Source organism: Scyliorhinus torazame, chromosome 22 (genome assembly GCF_047496885.1).
Source record: "Scyliorhinus torazame isolate Kashiwa2021f chromosome 22, sScyTor2.1, whole genome shotgun sequence".
NCBI lineage: Eukaryota > Metazoa > Chordata > Chondrichthyes > Carcharhiniformes > Scyliorhinidae > Scyliorhinus > Scyliorhinus torazame.
The window spans coordinates 79990466-80006665 of NC_092728.1; the positions used below are offsets into that span (position 1 = coordinate 79990466).

The 16200-nt window shown below is 47.6% G+C and overlaps 1 protein-coding gene across 1 annotated transcript in view; it reads left to right on the forward strand.

Moving 5' to 3' along the window:
- Nucleotides 1-385: 385 nt before the first annotated feature.
- Nucleotides 386-16200, forward strand: part of LOC140399158 (serine/threonine-protein kinase Nek6) — a 167684-nt gene continuing 151869 nt past the window's right edge. Inside the window, exon 1 of the mRNA XM_072488429.1 lies at nt 386-453. Coding sequence (XP_072344530.1) covers nt 400-453 — 54 coding nt within the window. The 5' untranslated portion in view covers nt 386-399. The remainder of the gene's footprint in view (nt 454-16200) is intronic.

The window sequence follows — 16200 nt, forward strand, 5'->3', positions numbered from 1 at the left end:
CTGATCATGGAGGTGTCCTTGGATGGATATTTAAAAATTATAATTTAAAATGACTGATGGTGGAAATTCCATTGGGGTGGGGGGATTATTGGGGCCTCCCAAGCTGCCTTTAATGGCTCTGCCCCCCTCCGCCTTTGGGCCATGAAGCCTGTGGCTCGGATAGCCCCCAGGGCTGTTAAAGTGAGATGCCTCCATGATTCTGGTGGCCTCCCAACCTGCGTCGGGTGGCGGGAGGGGGTGGGGGCAGCTGATCCGCCTTGCAGTTGCATACCTGTGGGGCGCTGGGAAACATCCTAGGATTCACTAACAACAGTAGGAAGCTTCTTATTACAATAGCTGCCCTGCTAACTATTTTCATACAATTAGATGTGTGTTTGATTGTCTTTTTCAGGTATTTGAATGATGGATGCAAAAGCAAGGCAAGACTGCATTAATGAGATTGACCTTTTAAAGGTAATTGTGTTAAGATCCTGGAAATGGAATTGCATATCGTGGAATGTTTACCTTATGCACAAAAGTCATCGATAATAGTACATTTTACGAGGTGTTCACATCAGATAACAGTTCATTACTCAATTGGAGTAGGGGGCGGGATTCTGTGATCCTGAGGCTAAGCGTTGACACCGTCGGAAACGCCGTCGCGTTTCTCGACGGCATCAACGCGGGCCCCGACGCAACATGGCGCAGGACTACAGGGGCCGGCGTAGAGAAAAGGAGGCCCCCCAGCCAGAGAGACAGGCCCGCTGATCGGTTGGCCCCAATCGTGGGCCAGGCCACATCGGAGGCCCCCCTGGGGTTGGACCCCCCCCCCCCCCCCCCCCCCACAGGCCGCCCCCCCCCGACCCTTCCACGCAGGTGTGGACGGCACCGGCGAGACTCGGCTCTTTTACCCATCCCGTGCCGAGAATTGATTGACCGGCCACGTAGAGCGGCCCCTGACCGGCGCTGCGCCGACCACATCGGCGCCAATGGCGGCGATTCTCCGTTCTGCGGAGAATTGCGTGCCAGCACCGGGGTGGCGGGGCACAATTCGCGCCGATCGCGGGGATTCTCCGGTCCGGCCCCCGGCTGAGAGAATCCCGCCCATGATTCCAGGGTCAGTGAAAACAACTTTCATTCTTTCAAGGTAATATGTGAACCAGTTCAATTTTATGGACTTTACCTGGTTATTCATCAACCCATAAATGACCACAGATTAATAATCCAGTCGTACTTTGTTAACATTGCAGCACCTTTAACTCACCTGTTTACTAAAGTTTAATAAGAATATCAGAGAGTCTCAGTGGACCAAAGAAATTAACAAAATAACTCTCTGCATATTTCCTTGAGCTCTAAGGCTGGATGCACAAGCTGCAAACTTCCTTCAACTTTTAACAGAACTGCAGCTGTGAAACTCTGCTGATAGGAAACTCACTGTGGGCCAGATGGGGTGCCAGTCTGTTCCCCAAAGTGGTACACTTCGCTCAGCAGCCTGGCTGAGAGCTGATGAAATTCCTTTCACATATGTTGGCAGCTTTAAGTGTCCCACTACCATCTGGGACTCCCAACATGTTGGTGAAAGCCGCCTGGGCCAAGCTGCTTAACTGTTACACCAGTCAATTATCATACATGGTTATTAGAAAAAAATCCAAGATCTCTTTATCAACTATATTGTCTCATTCTGCTCCGCTGGTCGCTCTCACTCCTCTGGATCGTCAAAGCTCACTCCCAAGGACATAAGCACATAATCTTGGTTCACACTGAAGTTGTGCCATGTTGTGTAAGGTGTCGTTTTCACCTTTGACAAAGGTGGAAAACTGGCATGTGATCCCAGATCATCCTTCCATTATGCACCCCATCGAAGAGAAGGTAAATAGGGCAGGATGTGTGGAACAGGTGGCCAACCTGCTAACCCAGGTCTTCCACCCCAGCCTTTCAGATCAATTTTAAACCACAAAGGCTCCATCTTCCGGGTAGGGCTGCCAGTCTGACTGGTCCAGAGACATCAGGAATTGAGGGTCGATCCCCTGGACACTATTGTGTGCAACCTTGGAGACAAATCATTGGGACAGGAAAAAAAGATTGGAATTTTTTTCAATTTTCTTTGAACATTCCTCTTTACAAGGAATAAAATATTGAAAATGGAAAAAAACAACTTTTTGGCTGACACTTAAGCAAAATCCAATTGGGTAATAAGTCTTTTTGCTTTCCAATTGGGATAGGAAGGCAGACCATCAACAGGGTGAATGTGTAGGCTGACAAATGGCTGGCGTGCAGGGCAAGTCATGTGATGGAACCTCCAGGAACACGTTTAATCACCATTGGTAACCCTGCTTTTCAAATGACTGTAAAAGCATCCACGCCTGAGGTTGACCTGACCAATTCATATCCCTCTACCAAATACACACTGACTGGTCAATTATTTGTTTGCTGGTTATGACCAATTGCTGTGCACTAATCTTCTGCTGGTTTCCAATGGTTAGATTTCAATTCTAAGTCATTAATTGTGAAGTGCTTTGGGTTGTCCTAAGACCACAGAAGGTGCTCTAGCAATGCAATATTTTAATATTCAGATTCTGATGCTCCTATTGTGCATCCTTAAATGATCCATCTCAGCCCCTGGCTCTTCACCCATTAAAACCTATGAACTTTGCGCCAGAAACCCTTCATTTGACGATATTTTCTCTGAAACATGCCAGGAGTAGGCACATTGGAATTTCTTTCCCTGCAGTGAGGATCTGATCAGAATGAGCAAGAAGCGCGGAGGAAAAGTGGAGTGTTCCTCATGAGAGAGATGGATAGCTTTACATCTATCCGGTTGCATTCGCAGTCCCGTAGGGACCGCATTGATTGCACATTTCAGAGTGATCTCAGGGTTTACGGTTAGGGATACCCTGGTTCAGATTAGTCCACGTGCCAGGATGTGTTAACTTATCTGCCTGATTCATGCATCGAATTTTACTGCTCAGCAGAAAACAGCAGAAGACACCCATCAAGACTTTTCATGTTACCAGCCTGATATAAATCTCTACTTACCACAGCCCAAGGCAACAGTGAGGGCTGTAGGGGATGTGTTTGAATTGTAGGTCATGCGAGATATCATTGTGAAATTGTCCTGTGAGTTGCTACACCATATAGACTTAAAGTTTGCAGTTTGAATTCCTGGTCTGTGCTGAGCTTACCAGTAACGCCAGAGGTAGTGGTCCTGCGATTAGCTTTAGCACCATAGGCTAAGGTGAGTAAAGATGGATAATGATCCATTCCTCATTGATAATCAACATTTCCAGCTACAGGACACCAGGCGAAGACTGGGGTATTCCAGCTGTGATGCTCAATCAAATATTTGAGCAGAATCGGACAATGCTCTTGTGTGAGGTACTAAAGGGCAGCCCGGGTCTGTTGAACAATAAGCTGGCAAGATGTTGGCACCTGTGGGAAACAGGAGGAGGGGAGGAAACTGGAGAGAACAATCTCCACAATGCTCAACTATAAATCCAATTAAATTTAACAGCTGGAAGGTTGGGTAAATGCAACATTTATGAATTCAATAAAATAACCCGGAATTAACCGTCAAGGTGACCATGAAACCATTGCCGATTGTGGTAAAATCCTGTCTGGTTCACTCATGTCCTTTCGGGGAGGAAATCTTCCATCCTTACCCGGTTTGGCCTGCATGTGACTCCAGGTCCACAACAGTTTGGTTGACTCACAAATATCCTCTGAAGGGCAGTTAGGGACGGGCAATAAATGCTTGGCCCGGCCAGAGACGCCCACATCCTGTAAATGAATTTTATAAGATGATTTAAAGTTTGTGAGCAGCTTGTGTCCAATTTTAAGTTCCATTTGGACAATGGGCTGTTGTTTGTGGAACTAAGGACCTATAATTTGTAATTGTGATAATCTACAGAAGAATGTTGTTCTGAAATGTATTTTTATTGAAGTTTTCAAATTTTTACAATAATAGCATCAAAACAAAAGAAAACGAGAGAAAAAACATAGTGATCAATGCAAACCAGGTATAGCAGACAGGAGTCGTTACAAACATGGGAACAGATAAGACTGGATGAGTCGGGGATAATATCCCCAGCGTAATCCCTCCACGGATACTAGATCTGTCTGCACCAGAGCAGGATACAGTCAGCAGCACAGAGTTACATCATACACATAGCTTCAAAGGAAAGTAACAGAGGAACCAAATATCGGAGAACCCCGGAGCTAAGGGGTAAGGACACGGACACCCACAACACAGTCAAACTCCCTTCCAGGCCCAGGACAGAGCAGGCAGCCATCATAGAACTACAAGACTACAAGGAGAGGACTAGGTACCACAAGTCCAAGGAAATCTCAGGCCTCTGACCTCAAGTCGAGAGTCTCCCTTAGAAAATTGAGAAAAGAGCAGAGAATAAGGAGCAAAGGCCCTAGCTACCAAACCCATCCTCCGGGTCCCAGGTCCAAAGAAGATACAGGCTGGCCGCCCATCAAGCAAAGTCACATCCCCTAAGGGGACACTAGGATATACATGAGTTCCGAGGTTAAGAAGGATATCACCAGATCCCAGCCAGAAGGGGGAAACCCCATCCCAAAGAGGAGGGGGGCCCTGGGAGTGGGGGTAGCTAAATCCAAGTAAAAGGTGAGGGACACTACAGCAGCCACACCTCCAGGGCCCTCAGAAGGAAGGTAAAAGAGAAAGAGCAAGAACTGTCAGAACTAATCGCTCGGATAACACCAAGCTACTGCCCGAGGCATTCCAAATGGACAAGAGCCCACCAACTAACCACGGGGGAGGGGGTCTCACTCCTACCCTGAGGGAGAAAAAGGAAAAAGGATAACTCTTAGGCACAATGCTTGGACTCTTCCAAGATCATTGCCCACCCGCGTACCCAATAGAGCCAATCCGGGCTCTGCCTCCGGGTGCCATGAGAGAGAGCACCCACATTCCTTGGGGAACAACACAATACCGACCACAGCGCTGGGCCGGGCCTAGCCCAGCACCGTCGCAAAAGAAATCTCAGGAGAACCCGGCCCGGGAACCTTTACGCAGCCCCAACCCTTACACCCCACCGAGGTTGTACCAACCCAGTCCTAATCAGGTCAAGGTTCTGCTTCCTCCTCCACCCCTAACCCAACATTAAAAGACAAAGAAATTGGTCCTAGCCAATGGAGAAACCCAGCACCTATGAAGAACTGTAAAGACGCCCACTTCGTGGGTGCTCTGGGGGTGAATGTCAGTTGCCCCCCCCCCCCCCCCCCCCCTCCATCCCACACACTCCCCCAACCTCAGGGGTCCAAAACTGGCCGAGCCAGTACCAGAACCAACACCCAACACCTATCAAGGTGGGAGAAGGGAAGACCCCCCCCCCCCCCACCGGAGAGGGGATTCCCAGCCGGATCACATGATCTACTGTCATATAAAGGATATGAAGGATACTCTAGGCCACCGACATTCTCAGTGAAGCTCCAGCAGCCAGAAAGGAGACCTATATCCGGACAAAAGACTGATTCAACCCAATGGATCAGTCAAATATAACCCAGTCCTTGTCAAGTATACATGTAGTCTAAAGAGAAAAAACACAGATGCTCTGAATCCAAATTAAAAGAAAAAGTATGAAAAGAAAAACTGGTAAGCTCTAACTGGGGGGCACCTTTCTTGACCATAGCAAGGGCAAATTAACCTACCAACTCCAACCTCCCCCCTCACCCTGCTCCGGTTACACTCATCTTCCTTCTCAGTGAGGCAAGGGGGAGACAACAAAAGCACTCCCTCTCTCCATCCCAAGGATTGTCAGCCAACATAAGGCCCAAAAACATTTAGGATAAAGTCTCTGCACAAATCCCGCATTCAACATTCGGCTTAACATGATAGAAACTTGTTAAATCAGGATAATCAATGGTGCAGGCCATAACACCCAAATTATTCACTTCCCTGTGAACAGAAATAATTGACAACATCAAGCAGACAACAACGTGACCAACAAGGAGCAAAGTCCAGGGTAATAACTGCGATGTAAGGCAGTCCTCAGAATTAAGACTTCCTCACTGGCACAAAAAGAAAGCCAAAGTCAAGGATGAGGCAGGATCAGGATCAATGAGCATTCATCAGGGTCTCTCAAGGGTTCCAATGGTCAAAACACGAGACACAATTCCTTCTAGCATGCTGTCTCACCAGAACCCAGGCGGTCACCACTCTAGGTTCCGGCCAGAGGGGCGGGATGGCTCGACCAGTTCGACCATCCCCAACCCCTCATGGCTGACATTAAAGGACAACACAGGACCTGTGGTTGGATGGCCACACCAATCCAAGGCTGTGAAGACAGGATTAGATGTGCTCCATCGAATTTGATTTGCTCAGCCTCCAGGTCAAGATTCCTGAAACATGGGACCCAATTCTCGAACCTAGTTGGGAACTTCTCCACCATGCCAGACTCAGCAGCATTCCTCTCCTGTCTCCCCCCCCTGATTCCGTCAAGGTGGACGACAGGCCGTGCAGCAGGAACTCAACCTGCTGCGGGCCCCCACCAGGGACATTGCTCTCTCCATTGCAAGAACTTCCTTGCGCGCCTCCATTGCCTACATAAAAACACCCTGCATCTCTTGGAATTGGGCCTTGACCTCTACCTCAGAGCCACGAGTTTCATCCAGATCATTACCTTAGTTGGCAGCCATCATCCGTCAATGCACGCTGCACCGTCAGGGCGGGAGCCAGCTCAAATACAACTGCACCACTAAAGGCAGGTGGATTAGAGCTGGAGCTCCCTAAAACACACCTGCTCCCACGTTCACATCACGTGACTCCCACGGAACAACGCTTTAAAATTTCATGCAAACTTTCAAAGTTGCTGCTCCCATTGACACTTTATATCGGAGGACTGAGGTGGTTTGAAATCATAGGCCTGTGGGAATGAAAATATCGCCATCTCAACATTGGTATGCAGTTTCGAAGGAGCTCAGTTGTAACTGCCAGTTCTTCCAATTCTTGAGTGTGATTAGCATACAACACATCAACATTTTAAACTCCTACATCTTCCAGGATAAGCACGGGAACAAATACCTTTGTGGGACAGTAAGCCAGCGATGGAAAACAGGAGCTGGCAGTTGGGATTCAACCTCCGGTGTGTGAGATTCAATAATTTTTTTTAAATAAATTTAGAGTACCCAATTCATTTTTTCCAATTAAGGGGCAATTTAGTGTGGCCAATCCACCTACCCTGCACATCTTTGTGTTGTGGGGATGAAACCCACGCAAACACGGGGAGAATGTGCAAACACCACACGGACAGTGACCCAGGACCTGGATCGAACCTGAGACCTCGATGCCCTGTGGTGGCAATGCCAACCACTGCGCCACCATGCTGCCCCGGGAATCAATAATGAAGTGTGCACACCAATGAAAAGATCTAATACCCCTAGAATGACAAAGAACTAATTGAAATAGAGGGTGACCAGTATGATACAGTCAGTGTTGTTGGCATCATGGAACACATCCTCTGTTCCTCATTTATATCACCATCTTGTACGTGTCTCACGAGGCATGGTTAGAATTTCAGGCTGCTGAAGATTCTCAAAGATAACAAAATTCCATATGTACTATTAAAGTAAATGCCACATTGATGGTCTGAGTGACAACCCTACTCAACCTGACATAAAAAATATCAATGTGTGCTGTGAGCAACAAACATTTATTTTTGTTTCTGATGGGCTGTTGACCACCCAGGTGATAACCCAGACTCCAAACGGCTGCAAGTTCCTTCACCACCATATCAGTGGCAGAGCAGAACTTGTTTGCATGAAGCAGATAGATGTCTGCCCACTTAATGGTGCAGCTGGCATGCCTGTTACGTGGGAGGGTGTGTGGAACTGTGCTACATCTTTGGCAGAGCCAGGTGAAGACTTCCGAAACTCATTGTATAGCAGCTGGTTTCTAAAGAAAGCCAGTTTATTTGCAGCAACCAGTGATGCAAGCAAATGCGGCGGACACTTACGAAAGAGGGAAGGCTTCAGGATTAAATAACCGTAAACTAAGATGGGGTAGGAGCGACAATTGACCAGAGGATGGGAGCATTAGGAACTTTTCAATTTTTTGTGTCCCTTGACATCAGCGCGTACATTTTGCGTACAGCAACACAAACTGTGCATATGCCAATTTTGCATATGTGCAAGATATTCACTAGAAAGAAGAATGTGGGCCTGAGATTTCCCAACTGAGGATTTTACATAGGAACAAGAGTAGGCCATTCAGCCCCTCGAGTGTGTCCTGTTATTTAATGAGATCATGGTTGATCTGTGGCCTAACTCCATATCCCTTTGTCCCCTATCCCTAAATACCTTTGCTTAACAAAAATCTATCTCTCTCAGATTTAAAATTAACAACTGTTCTTGCTTCAATGTTTGTGGGAGAGAGTTGCAAACCTCTACCACCTTTGAATGAAGAAGTTCTTCCTAACATCTCTCTTGAATGGCCTAGCCCTAATTTTTAGCCTATGCCCCCTAATTTTACCATCTCCAACCAGTGGAAATAGTTCACCTTTATCTATCCTGTCTTTCCCTGTTAATATCTTGAATACTTCGATCAGATCACCCCTTAACCTTCTAAATTGTAGTGAGAACAGTTCTAATTTGTGTAATCGCTCTTCGTAACTTCATCCTTGCAGTTCAGGTATCATTTTTGTAAACCTATGTTGCACTCCCTCCAAGGCCAAAATATATTTTCTAAGGTGTGGTGCCCAGACTGCTCACAGTGCTCCAAGTGGGGTCTAACCAGGGTTTTGTATAGCTGCAGCATAACTTTTGTGTCTTTATACTCCAATCCTCTAGATATAAACGCTCATATGCCATTAGCTTCTTTGATAATTTTCTGCACTTGTTCGCAACATTTTAAATTTATTAAGAAGAAAAAAAACTTTGTGTCTGATCAGCAATTTGGGATATATGACTTTCTATGCCATCATCCAAGTCATTCATGAATCGTGTGAACAATTGAAGCCCTAACACAGATTCCTGTGGTACACCACTAGTCACCTCCTGCCAATTACAGTAATTACTTCTTATCCCCACTCTCTGTCACCTGCCACTCAACCTATTTGCTAACCATGTCAATAATTTGCCCTCAACTCCGTGGGTTTCCACCTTAGTTAACAGTCTCTTATGTGGGACTTTATCAAATGCCTTCTGGAAGTCCATATAAATAACATCCATTGACATTCCCCTGTCCACTACCTTAGTCACCTCTTCAAAAAATTCAATACAATTAGTCAGATTTTATGTTGTTGTGCTGGAGGATTACAAGTTGGTGGAACAATAACCTGAATATCCAGCTCAAGGTGATTCAAATAATCACTTAGCTTGTGTGGGGAACATGCCCAATGCTGTAAGTGAAAGTTAAAGGAATAGATATGCTTGAAGGAAAGTAGGAGGCCACAGATCAACTTCAGCCTCCATCAAACCCCAAACCAGGGGCGTCATTCTCCGACCCCCCGCCGGGTCGGAGAATGGCCATTGGCCGCCGTGAATCCCGCCCCCGCCGAAGTCTCCGCTCCCGGAGATTGGGCGGGGGCGGGAATCCGGCCGTGCCGGTTGGCGGGACCCCCCGCTGGATTCTCCGGCCCGGATGGGCCGAAGTCCCGCCCAGGAATTGCCTGTCACGCCGACGTAAATCAAACCTGGTATTTACCGGCGGGACCAGGCGGCGTGGGCGGGCTCCGGGGTCCTGGGGGGGCGCGGGACGATCTGACCCCGGGGGGTGCCCCCACGGTGGCCTGGCCCGCGATCGGGGCCCACCCCGTAGCACTCTTTCCCTTCCACCTCCGCTACGGCCTCCACCATGGCGGAGGCGGAAGAGACTCTCCCCACTGCGCATGCGCGGGAAACTGACAGCGGCCGCTGACGCTCCCGCGCATGCGCTGGGAAACTGACAGCGGCCGCTGACGCTCCCGCGCATGCGCCGCATTTCCGCGCCAGCTGGCGGGGCAACAAACGCCATTTCCACCAGCTGGCGGGGCGGAAATCCCTCCGGCGTCGGCCTAGCCCCTCAATGTTGGGGCTAGGCCGCCAAAGATGCGGAGACTTCCGCACCTTTTTACCGGCGCGATGCCCGTCTGATTAGCGCCGGCTTTGGCGCCAGTCGGCGGGCATCCCGCCGTTGGGGGAGAATTTCGCCCCCGGTGTCATGCATTGTTCACCCATGACCAAGGCTGGTGTCAAGGTGAACAAAAGCAGACATCAATAAAGTTAAAAGAAACTCAAGGTAGAAGCACTCCTGTTTTTCTGGGCTCCACAGGAGTGGTTATTTAATCTTATCTTTTGTTGGTAGTCATTGGGGTTGCGAAAGAAACCTGCACAGGGCTAGTCTGAAAATTATCTTGACGGGATCCTTTATGAAGTGCTGAGCACCTATTTTACTTGTTCATGGGATCAGTGCCTGTGCAGATTGAACACAGGCAGTCTAACTATGAATGTGAAATGCCTTGTGCCTGCTTTACACGTAAAGAAACCAGTGCAATTCATATCAATTTCAGGCCCCCATCAATGCATGATGCCGAAATTACATTTTTTGGTAAACTTCGAAGTGCCAGCAAGGTGTCATAGAATCATGGAATCTACAGTGCTGCAGGAGGCCATTCAGCCCATCGTGCCTGCACCGGCCCTTGGAAAGAGCACCCCACTTAATCCCATACCTCCAACCTATCCCCATAACTCAGTAACCCCACCCAATCTTTTTGGACACTAAGGGCAATATAGCATGGCCAATCCACCTAACCTGTACATCTTTGGACTGTGGGAGGAAACCGGAGCACCCGGAGGAAACCCACGCAGACATAGTGAGAATGAGCAGACTCCGCACAGACAGTGACCCAAGCCGGGAATCGAACCTGGGACCCTGGAGCTGTGAAGCAACTGTGCTAACCACTGTGCTACCTTGTTGCCCTGTCATTTGTCAAAGCTAACTAAAAATGCACTGGCAAGTAGCCTATAGTTTAACATTTTTTTTTAAAAATTGTGCTTTAAACTGTAATATAATCCCTGGAATTCAAAATAAAATAAATTCATTTGTGTAACATGCACTACCCAATTGATGACCTTAAATGATTGATTTTAATTTCCAATCATGAGATTAATGTGCTCAGCTCTGCCACTGCAGGCTGACATTGTCCAAACACTTTATAATCAAATATGGACAGGATTCGGGGCCAGCTCCCTTGGGGTTGAACTGAGTTACTTTAACCCATTGTACCAAATCACACTTGCCATTTCAAAGGTAATTGTTTTCATATTTTATCTTCCTTTCTTCTCTATCAGACCATCTGACCGTCAGGCCAGATCATTGGGAGCTCCTTGCAGAATGTTGCATTAAACATTTAACTGCCTGACTAGCTTTTTTAATTTTGAGAAATCAAAATGTGGGCACATTTCTAACATACCATTGAGTAATAAATTGGCCATTGGATTTGCGTTTGAATGCAATGTCATTGTGAACACTGATTCCAAAACTGCCAGTTTAAAATCACTGCAAGTTATATTAAGAACCAAAAATCATAAGATTAGATGCTTGTTACCGCCTGGTCCACTCTTCTTCCCATGATTCAAGGCCTATTCCTGACTTTAGTTATGGTGATATTTCTAACCTGTTCTGTGCGTTATAGGCCTAGATATTAGGGGTGGGATTTTCCGGACGGCGACGCCAAAAGCGCGTTCGGCAATGGCCGGAGAATAAAGGTCACCGCCGAAATCGGGGACGGCGCCGCTTCGCGATGCTCCGCCCCTCCAAAATGGAGTACACCGCTCGCCATATCGACGGTCTCAGGACGTTGCCTGAGGCCCACTCCCCAATGCTCCACCCCCGACAGGCCAATTTCCCGACGGCGTCGGTCGAGTGTGCTATTATTTGTTGGGAACTCGATGTGGCTACTGCAGACTCAGTCCAGCGCCGACATAGTTGGGGGAGGGTCGATCCGCGGGCAGGGGGAATTTGGCAGGTGCTGGAAGCAGTTGTGGGTGGTCTGAGGGTCACGAGCCGGCCAAAGGGGGTGGACTATTTTGCAGTCCGGGTCCGCACGCGCCCGGCGCCATGTTGCACGGCGTGGCCGCTGCAGGCTGCCACCGTGTGCATGCCGGCCATGGACCTGCCAATTCTCCAGGCCATATCGGCAGCTAGAGCCGGGTGCTCTACGCTGCCTTCCTGCTAGCGCCCTGCCAAACGGAGGATCGGTGACCGTTTTGCGCTGAATATTCGGCCGTAAAATGCCACCGTTCCCACGCTGGCTTTAGGACATAGGCTGATAATTGGAGAATCGAGCCCTAGAAATTTGAAAAATAAGAAAAACAACATGCATGTTTAGTTACAGACAATACAGTCCCCCTCTTCACCATTTGTCACAGCTTCTGTAAAGGGATTAGCTGGAGTGATCTAATGTGTTTGTTAAGAAGTGTTTCGAGAAAATCTTTCCCACGCACCATGTGGTTACGATCTATCTACAAGTGTAGTGGAGGCAGAGCCAATCATGGCTCTCAAAGTGAAACCGGACAATGAGCTGAAGGAAAGAAATACAGGAGTCAAAGAACAAAGAACAAAGAACAAAGAAATGTACAGCACAGGAACAGGCCCTTCGGCCCTCCAAGCCCGTGCCGACCATACTGCCCGACTAAACTACAATCTTCTACACTTCCTGGGTCCGTATCCTTCTATTCCCATCCTATTCATATATTTGTCAAGATGCCCCTTAAATGTCCCTATCGTCCCTGCCTCCACTACCTCCTCCGGTAGTGAGTTCCAGGCACCCACTACCCTCTGCGTAAAAAACTTGCCTCGTACATCTACTCTAAACTTTGCCCCTCTCACCTTAAACCTATGCCCCCTAGTAATTGACCCCTCTACCCTGGGGAAAAGCCTCTGACTATCCACTCTGTCTATGCCCCTCATAATTTTGTATACCTCTATCAGGTCGCCCCTCAACCTCCTTCGTTCCAGTGAGAACAAACCGAGTTTATTCAATCGCTCCTCATAGCTTATGCCCTCCATACCAGGCAACATTCTGGTAAATCTCTTCTGCACCCTCTCTAAAGCCTCCACATCCTTCTGGTAGTGTGGCGACCAGAATTGAACACTATACTCCAAGTGTGGCCTAACTAAGGTTCTATACAGCTGCAACATGACTTGCCAATTCTTATACTCAATGCCCCGGCCAATGAAGGCAAGCATGCCGTATGCCTTCTTGACTACCTTCTCCACCTGTGTAGCCCCTTTCAGTGATCTGTGGACCTGTACTCCTAGATCTCTTTGACTTTCAATACTCTTGAGGGTTCTACCATTCACTGTATATTCCCTACCTGCATTAGCCCTTCCAAAATGCATTACCTCACATTTGTCCAGGTTAAACTCCATCTGCCATCTCTCCGCCCAAGTCTCCAGACAATCTAAATCCTGCTGTATCCTCAGACAGTCCTCATCGCTATCCGCAATTCCACCAACCTTTGTGTCGTCTGCAAACTTACTAATCAGACCAGTTACATTTTCCTCCAAATCATTTATATATACTACAAAGAGCAAAGGTCCCAGCACTGATCCCTGTGGAACACCACTGGTTACAGCCCTCCAATTAGAAAAGCATCCCTCCATTGCTACCCTCTGCCTTCTATGGCCTAGCCAGTTCTGTATCCACCTTGCCAGTTCACCCCTGATCCCGTGTGACTTCACCTTTTGTACTAGTCTACCATGAGGGACCTTGTCAAAGGCCTTACTGAAGTCCATATAGACAACATCTACTGCCCTACCTGCATCAATCATCTTAGTGACCTCCTCGAAAAACTCTATCAAGTTAGTGAGACATGACCTCCCCTTCACAAAACCGTGCTGCCTCTCACTAATACGTCCATTTGCTTCCAAATGGGAGTAGATCCTGTCTCGAAGAATTCTCTCCAGTAATTTCCCTACCACTGAAGTAAGGCTCACCGGCCTGTAGTTCACGGTCGGAGGTGTGGGATGAGGTGAGTTGCTCCGTCAAACGGCTAGCATGGACACAGTGGACCGAGTGGCCTCATATCACCCTGTAACATTCTGTGATTCTAACTGTGGACCGTTATCATTTATCCTCCATGTGGAGACTTGATTCAGTCAGATCTCAACTCACTCATCCTCTGGTTACTTCTTACGATGGTGGTAAAATTGAACATGAAAACCAGTAATATCGGAACAGGAGTAGACCATTCAGCCCTTCAAACCTGTTCCACCTTTCAGTTGGATTGTGTTTGATTCATACCTTAGCTTCAGATACTTTCCTTGCTACAGTACTCCACAATAACTTGTCTAACAAAACCCTTAAGATTCAGTGTTGAAATTTGCAATTGACCCCCGTCTCAGTGACGTTTTGGAGAGTTACAGATATCCAATACCATTAGTGTGATTATATGCTTTTCGGCATCACCCTTTAAAGGTCCAGCTCTAATTTTAAGAAAGCTGACCTGCAAAGTCCAATCGATCGTGGATAAATTGCATCGCCTGAAACATTTCCATTTTAATTGGATTGTGAGATTCACCTTAGTATTCATCGCTCCAATAGCACTGGACAAACAGCTGAGTTTAGTCCACTCTGCTCATGATCATAGAAATTACAGTGCAGTAAGAGGCCATTCAGCCCATCGAGTCTGCATCAGTTCTTGGAAAGAGCATCAGTAAACCAGTAACCCCACCTAACCTGAGGGCAATTTATCATGGCCAATCCATCTAAACTGCACATCTTTGGACTGTGGGAGGAAACCGAAGCACCCGGAGGAAACCCACACAGACACGGGGAGAACGTGCAGACTCCGCACAGACAATGACCCAAGTCGGGAATCGAACCTGGGACCCTGGAGCTGTGAAGCAACTGTGCTAACCACTGTGCTACCGTTCTGCCCGTGATATCTCCTGTTACAATGGTCTATCACTCCTTCCATGGAATGCACCTACTTCATTCCAATCGGTGTCTCCCCCTTCCTTCCCACCCCCTTAGAAATATCATTATTGATCTGTCCGTATAAATGTAGATAGTGTAAACTTTCTGCAAAAAGAACTGTCTTCCTGCATATTAGTAAAACTCCAGCAGGTTCACTGATGCACAGACACAAATTTAAATAGTAAACCCACAATACGCCAGCTGGTCTCGGTAAAACCTTGTCGATTTGAGTTTCTGCTCATCTCATGCCCAGGGTACTTGCCAATATGAGGTGCCAGCCTCCAATTACAAGGTGCCTGGCACCCACGGGTTCAGGGGAAAAGATGCCACCCAAAATCAGTGTGGCCAAATCTGTTCAGATCAATGTCATCAGAATTTCATTTTGATTCCTTGCATAAAGGGATATAAAAGGAGTATTGTCCTCAGGAATTTCTTGGTTCCAAAGCCAGAAATTCATGATGTAAACAAACTGGCTGCTTGGCAGGAGCCCATATGTTGGCAGACTGGGAGTCTGAAGCAGCTTTTTCAATCATGCTTTTTTTTAATAGCAGTTTAATCATGGTCATTTTCAATCAGAAATTTTTCTATCAAAGCTGTCAAGTTTAAACTCATTAAACTGACTGGTACTCACAGACACACTGGTTCTGTTGTTAATGCTTGTAACAGTCTAAGATATTCAAAGCATAGTCACCTCCCGCATTAGACATCAGTAATATGTTAAGACCACTGCAGTCTCCATCTGTTCTGTGTGAACATGGAACATACAGTGCAGAAGGAGGCCATTCGGCCCACCAAGTCTGCACCAACCCACTTAAGCCCTCACTTCCACCCTATCCCCATAACCCAGTAACCCCTCCAAACCTTTTTGGTCACTAAGGGCAATTTAGCACAGCCATTCCACCTAACCTGCACGCCTTTGGACTGTGGGAGGAAACCGGAACACCCGGAGGAAACCCACGCAGACACGGGGAGAACGTGCAGACTCTGCACAGACAGTGACCCAGCGGGGAATCGAACCTGGGACCCTGGTGCAGTGAAGCCACAGTGCTATCCAGTGTGCTACCGTGCTGCCCAAATATTAATCTGAAGGTGGCTTCAGAGTAGTGGGGCAGAATTCCGTGGGTCAAACCTGGAAGTCAAGTTGGAATCTGCAACCTCTACTCAAATCAAACAATCTGACCCCTGGACTTGGCTCCTCCAAGCTGTGCAGTGGGCATGATGCACGGCCCCATGGCACAATCTCATTGTATTTAAAAGCATGGGGCACAATTGGGAAATTGGAGGTGTTCAGGATGGT